This window comes from Podarcis erhardii (assembly GCF_964252035.2).
Source record: "Podarcis erhardii genome assembly, chromosome: 15".
Lineage (NCBI taxonomy): Eukaryota > Metazoa > Chordata > Lepidosauria > Squamata > Lacertidae > Podarcis > Podarcis erhardii.
Window position 1 is genome coordinate 13,924,835 of NC_138505.1, and position 11,235 is coordinate 13,936,069.

General features: G+C 47.4%; 1 protein-coding gene across 4 annotated transcripts; it reads right to left on the bottom strand.

Annotated features, from left to right (window-relative positions):
• Window positions 1-1,230: 1,230 nt before the first annotated feature.
• LOC309330594 (V-set and immunoglobulin domain-containing protein 8-like) lies at window positions 1,231-10,657 on the bottom strand. 4 transcript variants are annotated; one of them, XM_081842319.1, is made up of 7 exons: window positions 9,267-10,657; window positions 7,271-7,446; window positions 6,360-6,669; window positions 5,305-5,469; window positions 4,103-4,225; window positions 3,522-3,657; window positions 1,231-2,089 (listed from the first exon to the last, which is right to left on the bottom strand). In XM_081842319.1, the coding sequence occupies exons 1-7, from the start codon at window positions 9,424-9,426 to the stop codon at window positions 1,666-1,668; spliced, it is 1,494 nt and encodes a 497-aa protein (XP_081698445.1). In that variant the 5' UTR covers window positions 9,427-10,657; the 3' UTR covers window positions 1,231-1,665. The 4 variants fall into 4 exon arrangements, with proteins under 4 accessions (XP_081698445.1, XP_081698443.1, XP_081698444.1 ...); XM_081842317.1 differs by having other exon boundaries at window positions 6,360-6,699; XM_081842318.1 differs by lacking the exon at window positions 9,267-10,657 and having other exon boundaries at window positions 7,271-7,659.
• Window positions 10,658-11,235: the final 578 nt, after the last annotated feature.

Consider the following 11,235-nt stretch of genomic DNA (forward strand, 5'->3'; position numbering starts at 1 on the left):
GCTCTTCCTCGATAGAAGGAAGTTGCCTTGATATGAGTCAGATCATTGATTCAGCATAAATGCTGTTTCACGCCACGCCAATCTCTGAGTAGTGAGAAACTTCAAGGCTTCCAGTGCTTACACAGGCCTCAGTTTCCTTGGAATGAAGATCAACGGAGACTGTGGCGTCTTTAGGAGATATGGTTTTATTTACACATACAGTGGTACCTCTGGTCACATACTTAATTCGTTCCGGAGGTCCATTCTTAACCTGAAACTGTTCTTAACCTGAAGTACCACTTTAGCTAATGTGGCCTCCTGCTGCCGCTGTGCGATTTCTGTTCTCATCCTGAAGCAAAGTTCTTAACCTAAGGTACTATTTCAGAGTTAGCGGAGTCTGTAACCTGAAGCGTATGTAACCTGAAGCATATGTAACCAGAGGTACCACTGTAAATATAACCAGAGCGTAGGATGGAGGGGCTCAGAGCATTAACACCCACAAAGGAGCTTGATTCTTCAGCAGCCTCCTGACCCAGCTTCAGCTTCAGCCTCAGAGTCTGAACTGCTCCCTGTCACAGGCTCTTCCTGCTCACTAAACCCTGTTGCCCCTTTAGCATACCTCCTCCCTATATCCTTCCTCCGGCCTCTCCTCTGTGTCCTACTATGAATCCCTGGCTCTGAGCATTCCTCCTCTGGGGTTTCCCTGGTTGTTGCCTTCCACTACCCCAGTTCATCCAGCCAGTCCCTGACACATGGAAACATTAAGCAATTCTGTTGATGCATTAATACATTGGTTTGTTGCTCACTGCTTTTCACCGTTCTCACCTTTTGATTGGAAAAGAAGCTCCTTGGTCATTTCTTTTAATCATTTATTTGTTAAATTAAGGGAAGCCGTCGTTTCTTACAAACGTGGGCTGCAGCAAATAATTACATTCAGTCACATTTAAATACATAAAAGCATACAATGTACAACCAGTTCTAATAATCTGGAGCAGAAACAACGTCGAAGGTTGCAACCAGCCTGTCGCAAATGTTTGGTAGAACGGAAAGGTCTTTCGTGATTTTTCAAAAATTCAGAGAGGGTTTTAACTTGATGAACTTCTGTGAGCATCAAACCACTTGGAGGGCTTGTCTGGCCCACTTCTTTGAGGACAGCTATGGGGAATGGGGGAACGGAGCTGGCAGAAGTAGGGCAGAAGTTATAACTTCCTTCCCAAAAGGGCAGGAGGGAGGAACCCTTTTGAGGTTTGTAGACAACCTTTCTAGGGCCATACGCCAGTGGGGGCTGAGGCCAGAGGCAAACGTGGACTGAGCAACTAGTGTAAATTTCACCTTGGTACAGTAGGCTAGTTCTACACACAACCACAAACAACCCATCCGCCATCTTGGAAAGAGTTCAAGGAGACATTCCAGCTAAGCAAAGACACTCTAAGCGCTAAGCAGAGTCAGAATGGGGAGGGGCAGAGAGGCCTCAAGGCCCCCAGGCCTAAAGCTCCCCATCCCAGCATGAAAAGACCTGACCACTTAGAGGTTTTATTACAATCTAGCGGTACAGGGATTTTGTGAAATAAATAAAATCATTATGCCATTTGCCTCTGGCGGCTGCGCTTGAAATCCATTCACGGCGCACAAATGCGTCCAGCACACAGTTCAGGAATGTTCTGTTGGGCCATCAGGTGTGGCAGTCTATACTAAGAGGCCATCTCTGCTCTTGGCTGGCACCATCACAGCAATGCCTCCATATTGTGCAGGATGGCCTCGCCTGCCCTTCTCGGATGTGATGGAGCAGCTTCCTCCATTATCTGGGCCAGCAGCTGATGGCGAAGATGTCTCCTGGGGCGAGGAAGGCACAGAAGGAGCGTAGTGAACCCTGGCCTTTGTCGTGATGGCGGTCGAGCAGCCGCCACGGTGGGGCTCGCTTTTCACGCCGCTGCAATCCACGGGCTGTGCCTCTTGGGCCGGGGAGATCATCTCGGTGCCTTCCTGCTCCTTGGGAGGGCCATACTTGCGGCGCTGCATGAAGCTGATATTGTGGGGCACGAAGTCCAGGACGGATCGTATGCTGCTGTTTCGGCTTCCGCCTCTGGCCCGCGGGGGCGCTGTGTCAACCCTGTGAGGGCAAAGAGTTCTCTGTTTCACTATTTAATTTCTTTATATATTTATCATTTCTAACAACAATAATAATTGCAGCTCAGGCCAGCTTACAAAGGAAACAAATGATTTTTTAAATAAGATGAAACATAATACAGTTGTACCTTGGTTTTCGGACAGCTTAGTTCTCGAACATTTTGGCTTCTGGACACCGCAAACCCAGAAGTGACTGTTCTGGTTTGGAAACTATTTTTGGAAGCCGAACGTCCGATAGGGCTTCTGTCGCTTCTGATTGGCTGCAGGAGCTTCCTCCAGCCAATCAGAAGCCGTGCTTTGGTTTCCAAACGTTTCAGAAGTTGAATGGACTTCCGGAATGGATTCTGTTCAACTTCCAAGGTACAACTGTACAATAAACTGTGATGCAAGTATTAAAGCCTTACGAGTCAGCATAGATGGACTCCAGGAAAATACAGTACAGTATAGCACTTTCTAATGGTCCATTTTCCTGGCTAATTTTGGATGCCTGTTCTAACAGGAAGGGCCACCTGCAGCTTCTGAGTGCCCTTTTTGGTTGGAAAATCTGCCTTCCCCATTTCGCAGAGCGGGGGGTGGAATCTAAAAAATGATGAGTGAAATATTGTTTAAAGCACTTTCCACCCTCATGTGTTTCTCTGGCCCATCATGTTAACAGCAGTACAGCCCGGGCAATCGACTAGTCCTGTGCACACTGCACAGTTACCTATGTTTAACTGTGGGGGCTGCATGTGGAAATCAACTGTGCACGAGTGAGCACAATATTAGGCTTCTGTCTAGCATTGCGGTTCCCAATCGGTGGTCCATGGAGCCCAGGGAGTCTGCATAACCCATCCAGGGGGGTCCGTGGCACCATTCACATAACAAAAACTACCATGGAGATATCAAAAATTTCCAAAGTTGGCTTGGCTTTTGAAAAACTGGGAGTCAGCAGCACTTAGCTAATCGGGAATCACGAGTCTGGAGCAACTGTCCTGCATGCTTAGATGAAGTCACCAGAGCCCCAAAGATCTGAGATTGAACCCCCAAACTCAAGTCCCAGGGCCAAAGGTTGAGATTTGTGGCTATATTTGTGCACACCCCACTCTCTCCTTCATCTAGGCAAACCAAAAGAATTATCAGAATTTAAGGACACCTTCCAACCAGGCAAAAGCACTCAAGGAGGATGCCAAGCAGGGCTGTTGAAAGAGGATGTGGCTGGGCAAGGGAGCTTGGCCTTGGGAGAGTCTTGAGGGCCAGAAAGAGAGGCCTGGAGGGCCACATTTGGCCCCTGGACCTAAGGTTTCCTCCATGGAATGAGGACCCCCCCCTTCAATGTTCTGCAGCAGGAAGCGGCTTAATGACAGGAGGCTTACGGCGCAGACCTCCCACCCCCCACAAACGCCTTCCTTTCATATATTCCTCTTGCTTCTAGTCACCTGATCTGGTTGGCCTCTTCCTTGTAGCGCCTCTTCCTGCAGCAGCAGATCAGCCCCACAATGAGACACACCAGGAGGGTCAGGAAGAGCAGAGAGCCAAGGACTACTCCCACGACGATGCTCACTCGGTTGGACTCTGCAAGGGAGGAGAAGACCATGGAGAACACTGAGCTGAGATGGAATGGCTAGGAGGTGCTAAGCTGGATGGCTTTTGATTGACTGGCAGCTACTAGGTGTCATCTACCCTGATTACATTTCCCTAATTTGTCTGCGATTTCAAAAATTTAAAATAAAGGCAGGGGGATATGGAGAATGAGTCCAGAAGCCAAGATGGAGGATAGTTCCTTATGCTAAGATTTAATTCCCCTGGAGTTCTCTGCAAGATCCTGAAACTTCTGAAGATGATTATTTCTGGAGACCAGTTTCTGGAAACTGCAGGGGAGGAGAATTATTGGTCCTGCTTGCAGGCTCTCCGTGCATAAAACTTGTGGGCTTTCTGTGCATAAAACTTGCTTTTCAGACTCTTCCAGACAAGCATGAGATTTGGTATTTGGACAAAATGAAAAATGCTACTCTCTTACCCTTTGAGAAGGAGATCTCCACAACACACCTGGCCGATCCAACTTTGTTGGCCACACTGCACTGGTAAACACCAGCGTGGTCATTGGATAGGTTCTGAATGATCAGGTCACCGGGATTTGGGCCTTGAGAGAGAGAAAATCCAGGAAAAACCCAGTTACTATAAGCTCACATTGATCTGGGTTACACTCCTCCACAATGACCTCGAGATGAGCCAGGCAAGCTTTGCACAAGACCAAATACAGCCGTACCTCAGTTTTAGAACAGCTTAGTTCCTAAACATTTTGGCTCCTGAACGCTGCAAACCCGGAAGTGACTGTTCCGGTTTGTGAACTATTTTTGGAAGCCGAACATCCCACAGGGCTTCCGCAGCTTCCGATTGGTTGCAGGAGCTTCCTGCAGCCAATCAGAAGCTGCAATTTGGTTTTCAAACATTTTGGAAGTTGAATGGACTTCTGGGAAGGATTTCATTCAACTTCCAAGGTATGGCTGTATGACTTTACCTTTTGTTGATCACGGCACATGTGTTTGTGGAGTGGAGTCCACTGTACCAGATGCCTGAAATGTAATCTGAAGTGTGTGTACACATGTATCTATCTAGCTAAATTGGGGGGGGGGGGGGAGAGAGAGAAAGGTGTAGGAGACATATGGAAACAGGATTGGCCAAAAAGTTAAGCCTGTGACCAACTCACCCCTGTAATGAAATATGTAGCTGTTGCATTTGTTGAGGCCCAAATGCGTGACAAGTTCAGCAGTTTTAGTTTGCAGTCTTTATCCCTAATTTGCTTTCATTGCTTCCCTTAACCCAAGGATTTTGTAAATTCATTTTTCACCTTGCAATTTCTCCTCTGCTTCCTTTCCTGTACAACCATCTTTCCTCTACTCCAGAGGTGGGGGACCATTTTCACCTGGAAGGCTGCATTCCTTCCAGAGGTGGGTGGGAGGAGCCAGAAGGAAAAGTGGGTGGAGCAATGGATGCAAATTTCACCTAGGCTAGTTTCTACACACACTCATGCGCCCGTCTCTTTCTTCCATCCACACAAGCAAAAGACAAGAAGCCCAAGGGCCAGGTAGACAGGTCTGGAGGGCCGCAGTCAGTACCCGGGGCTTGGCGTTCCTCATTCACAATGTTGACCTACCACCCCAGAGCAGCAAGCAAAATGCTGGGCATCCCACACACTCTCCATTACTTCCTGGTTCTTACCTTTAATGGTGGTAGCGGAGAGCCAGTTTGCATAAGGGCGATCTGTGACTTTGGCCCACTGGTACATGAGTGGGGAAGTGCCAGAGTTTGCGGAGCAGCTCAGGGTGACTTTCTGGCCCAAGGCTACCTTGCCTACAACTGAGCATTGTGGATTGGATGGTCTCGCTGATGGAAGAGAGAGAAAATGTCCTCAGTTAGTAAGTCTGAAGAAAAGGAGGTGGGGGGAAGGAATGAAGAGTGTCGGATGGCTCCCGGAGACTCTGGCACTGCCAGTACGTGAGCCATAGGAGCCAAGGCCCACCAACATATGGGATGTAACACAAACAGTCAAGTACAAAACTTCCTGTTTGCCCAGAGTGGACACACAGGGGGATGTTAATCCAGCCAGGAGGACTTCCTGTCACACCTGGTCTGGAGCATCCTCTCCCCCTGCGTGTGACCAGGTAGGTGGGCGTGGCCCTTTGAGACCCTGTAAAAGGCCAATCACACAGCCATCTTTCTCTTTTGACTCTTTGAAGTCTTGATCTCTTGAAGTATTTTGCTGTCTGCTGGCTCTCAGCCAGCAGCACATGACCTCAATCCCCACATGGGATGAACTCAAACTCTCTTCTGTAACTCCAAGCTAAAGCCTGCCTTCAGGGAAGCTGCTGTGAACTGAATGTAAGTAAACTTCTTATCACTACTTTTAAAGAAGACTGTTGTGTCTTTATTCTTTTTAAGAGGAGTTACCACTTAAGCAAGCCAGATTGGATTGCTTAAGTAAAGAGATTCAGACGAATCTACCAACCAGCTTCCTGCTATGTACTGGGGAATGTACTCTGCTACTGACTCAGCAGCGTGAGTGAGGAAGGATAATATTTAATCAATACATCCTCCCCTACTATCCACAACATTTCCACAAAACATACAAAGAGGAGGGGCATCTATTCCAGCATCCTGCAGCCCCAGCCATATGACTCTACAAAGCAAGGCAAGTCCCTCAAAACCAGAGCAGTCCTGGACCTCCTGCTTTGCCTTGGGGCCACAGTCCCTTTTTCTGCATCAGTAGGACTCACCTAGCACCATGACGGTCACCTTGCGGGTGGCCACTGTGGTTTTCTTCACCTTGCATTCGTAAGTTGCCGAGTCGGAAATCTGGACATCCTGCAGGTTGATGGAGGCATCGTACTGGCTGGGGTCTTGGATTGCAAAGGTCACTCGCTGCTGCAGGCCAGAGCAGCAGTCGTGGCCAGAGCCCCCCATCACCATGTTCTGCTGCAGGCCAGAGTTGCCAAAATGTCGTGAGTCGTGGGCTGCGGAACCCCCTCTCGACTGCAGGAAATGGTAGCCGGGGTGGATTACCTGGTGATTGTTGTAGCTCAGGATCTGGTGGGCAGGAACCAGAGAACAACACCGCTGAATCAACAGAATAAGATTTCCAAATTGCTTATGTGGTCACAGATCTTGCACCAGATCATTCGCAAGCAAAACAACACCCTCCTCCTCCTTCACAAAACTATATTTGCTTCCCCCCTGGCATTCCACAGATTATTTTGCCTGAGGAGGTGGGAAAGCGATGGCGCCTCTCATGTCAGGCTGTAGCAGTTTTGCCAATTGCATAGAGGTAAACTCAATGGGGTTACAGATGGGCAAACCTATCAATTTCATTTTCTCTCTGTTTCTCATTCTAATCTATTGTTTACTGTAGCAAAGCTACAGGGAACCAGGCAGAGGGCCTTCTCGGTAGTGGCGCCCGCCCTGTGGAACGCCCTTCCACCAGATGTCAAAGAGATAAACAACTACCTGACATTTAGAAGACATCTGAAGGCAGCCCTGTTCAGGGACGTTTTTAATGTGTGACATTTTAATGTATTTTTAATCTTTGTTGGAAGCCACCCAGAGTGGCTGGGGAAACCTAGCCAGATAGGCGGGGTACAAATAATAAATTATTATTATTATAACAGCTGAGCTCGACCCACGTACTCACCACATTGTCCAGGTTTGTGGGGTCAGAGTTCATCTGTGTCCATTCAATGTCCAGGTCGTTTGAGCCATGATCTTGCGGTTCCAACTCGTAGGGGCAGCCGAGCTTGGCTGACTCACCTTCTGCTAGGTAGACCACCTCCCGGCCCTTGGCATTGATCTTCACGGCAGGTAAAAGAGCTGGTGGGCAAAAGAAAAGAGGTATATACAGCAGCCTGAGTGTCCCGAACTGGCTGCAACTGGTAGTTAAGCTCATCCCACAAAGGAAGTCTTTATATATGGCACCCAAGTGTGGAGAACGATTCAGGCAAAGCCTTTGGCTCAGCTCTTTAATCCCTGTAGCCCAATGGAGAAGTTCTGACATACAGATGACCCATTGGTGGTCCACACATTCCATGGAAAAGTCATAAATATGCACACACTTAGAATCATGGAATTGTAGAATTGGAAGGGATCCCTGGGGTCATCTAGTCCAACCCCCTGCAATGCACGAATGATTACGAATAGTCATAATTACTGCTACTAAATATGTTTTTATTTGGCCCTTTCTCCTGAAGGAGCCCAAAGTGGCAAATACTTAACTAAAACTTTTTTTTAAAAAAAAAGAATTCTAAAAGCAGTTAAAATAATTCTTTCTGTCAGTGATCTCAGGGTTGCCAGGAACAGTGTCTTTCAGCCATCAAATGCCTAAGCGAACAGGAATGCTCTTAAAGTCTACAAAAAATGAGGGAGACAGACACTCCTGACTGGGAAGGACATTCCATAAATAGGGAGCTGCCACTGAAAAGGCCCTGTCATGGGTGAATGGAACTGGGCCCCACCAACAAGGCATCACCTGCTAGTTGTCAGGTTCAGGGTCACTGATGGTGCTAACAACAACAACATACTGTAAAAACCACCAAGCACTGATAGAGGATTTAAGGATTGTATATAATCCAGACAAATTCAAAGCACATACAGTGAGATTTTGAAGGAAGGTGACAGCTAAAGCTCTGTATTTTATATTAGAAACACAGAATTGTAGAGTTGGAAAGGGACCACAAGTCATCTAGTCCAACTGCCTGCAATGCAGGAATCTTTTACGCAACATGGGGCTTGAGTTCAAGAGTCCCATGCTCTTTATTTTTGTTTGCTTGTTTTAAAAGAATTCTTTGCACAACGAAAACCTGTAGATATAAGGGAGAAGGACCCCGGTCTAACTTTCTCCCTGACATGCTACAATCCTAAATTCTGGGGTTCCCATTCCCATGAACAAGCTTCAAAACTTTTGACACTCCACCTGCCTCCTGCAGTCTCACTTCAGTTTTACTGCATTTCCACTTCTGTCCATGTCCCCCCAGAAGATAACTGAAACTGGGAATGGGGGGGGGGGGGAGGCTGTATGGAAGGAACAGGTTTTCACAAAACGATCCTCTCCCTATTTTCTTTTTAGCTCAGTACTAATCCCATTGCACTCATTGCTTCTTACATTTCACTATGCACGCCTGTCACTCACACACACATTTGCAACAATAAGGACTAGATACTTGGTGTGTGTTTTTTAAAGCTATGTTTTGTGGCAGAACCGGGACAGTTTACATGATTACTCCAGCCAGCCTCAGAAAATAAAACTATGAGGACTGTCACTTTCTTGCAGGAGAGATTCAATCCCATAGCAGCAAATCCAGGCTGTTCAATGAAAGTTGCTTTGGTGCCCTCGGGCAATGAAAAGCCAGCTTCCCCCGCAAAAAAAGCAGACTTTTTACAATATGGAAAGCAAGGGAGAGATGCACTGGAAAGTGCTGAATGACAATTGCTTGGAGGCAAGTCTAACCTCTCTGCAAACAAATCAGAAGGAATGCTCAACAAATGCTCAAATGTCATCTGATCTCGCAAATAAACGGGTTGCCTGGAAGCATGCTATCAAACCATCCATGCTATCAAACCACACGTAGCACTCTTTAAAAAGAAGAAGAAGAAGCTTCCATCATTATCCTCTGGCGCTACCCAAAGGCTCTTACCTGGTGTTAAACACAAAAGGAAAATCCGCAGGCCCCACGTCCCCGCCATGATTCTGCAATGTATTCCGGAGCAGCAAATGTTTCTCGAGAGCTGGGTAGGTCTCAGGCAAGGCGAGCTTTGAGTAGAAATCCTGGGGAGCCGAGGGTTTTTGATCTCCATGGCCTGGCCCCTCCCCTCCAGGTGCAAATGCCTTTGGGGTGAATTGAAGGCACAATGTGCAACTCCCAAAAGATGAGTGCTGCCTCTCCCCACCCGGTTTCCCTTCCAGAGATGCTCTTACTCAGTCGTTAAATGACAACTGTGCATCCTTTCGCCTGAAGTGCCAGCAGAGCCTTATTCATACCAGTGAAATCATGTCTCGGGGGCCATTTGGCTCAGCATTTTAAAGGACAGCAATGGATGGTGACATCCAGATAAGGGATTTTGGGGGAAGACCTCCAGAAGACCCATTTTTTGAGCAGGCTTCCAGATTTCCTCGCACAAAGTTTACATAATGGCTATACAATGGCTGGACTTCATGGCACATTTGTTCCAATTTATTATATTTTGTTTCATTTGCACCCTGCTGCCCTTCCCCCCAGAAGAGCCCAAGGAGAAAAACATCAGAATGTTAAAACAACAGTGTTTTAAATGAAATAAAAAAGTATTTAAAACAGCATTTTCAAAACATTTGGAACATCGAGAAACATATAAAAGCAATCACACGCCTTCACAGTTACTAATTTCAAAGTTGTCAGGGCCAGTAAAAAGTAAAGGACCTCTGGACAGTTAAGTCCAGTCAAAGGTGACTATGGGGTTGCAGCGCTCATCTCGCTTTCAGGCCGAGGGAGCGGCGTTTGTCCTCAGACAACTTTCCGGGTCATGTGGCTAGCATGACTAAACTGCTTCTGGCGCAGTGGAACCCTGTGACGGAAACCAGAGTGCACAGAAACGCCGTTTACTTTCCCACCACAGCGGTGCCTATTTATCTACTTGCACTGGTGTGCTTTCGAACTGCTAGGTTGGGAGGAGCTGGGACAGAGCAACGGGAGCTCATCCCGTCACCATCAAATGCCTGGGTAAACAAGGAATGCATTTATGTTTCTGCTGAAAGTCCATAATGAGGGAGACAGGCACAGCACTTTTCACAAAAGGGGAGCCACCACCAAGAAGGTCTCCTCCTGGGTCAACACCAACTGGACCACAGCCAGAAGCAGCAGCACCAAAGGGGGTCTTCTTTGCTGATTGCAGGGCCCAAGAGGGTTGATTATGGGCGAGTCACTAATTTGTCTGCAGAGTGGCTCTACAACCATAACTATTCATCCTGATTTGCTTCTGGGGTGTTCATACGACTTCTCACTCATCATTCACCCCATGCTTTTCAATGCGTTTCCCTGTCACTTTCCTAATCAAGCAAAACAAAACAAATTCCTTCCAGTAGCACCTTAAAGACCAACTAAGTCAGTTCTTGGTATGAGCTTTCGTGTGCATGCACACTTCTTCAGATGAAGTGAAGAAGTGTGCATGCACACTGAAGAAGTGTGCATGCACACGAAAGCTCATACCAAGAACTGACTTAGTTGGTCTTTAAGGTGCTACTGGAAGGAATTTGTTTTGTTTTGACTATGGCAGACCAACACGGCTACCTATCTGTAACTAATCAAGCAAGTCATGGGTCATCTAGTTTGATTCTGATGTTTACATTGGGGATGGGGAAGCCCAGACCTGGGGGCGAATGTGGCCCTCCAGTCCTCGCCATCAGGCCCTGGAAACTCCCCCCAAGCCTGCTCTTGTACTCTCCTGGAATGTTTGTGCCTGGCTGGAATGTGTCCTTCAATGCTTCTTGCTTGTCAACATGGAACACAGAGCAGAGAGTGTGTAGAGGTGTCTGGTTGGCCGCCGTGAGAGGAAGATGTTTGGCTAGGTGGGTCACTGGCTCTGAATAGCAGTTGCTGTAAAGGGTGGGCAGTGCTGTGGCAGTCTGTTTCT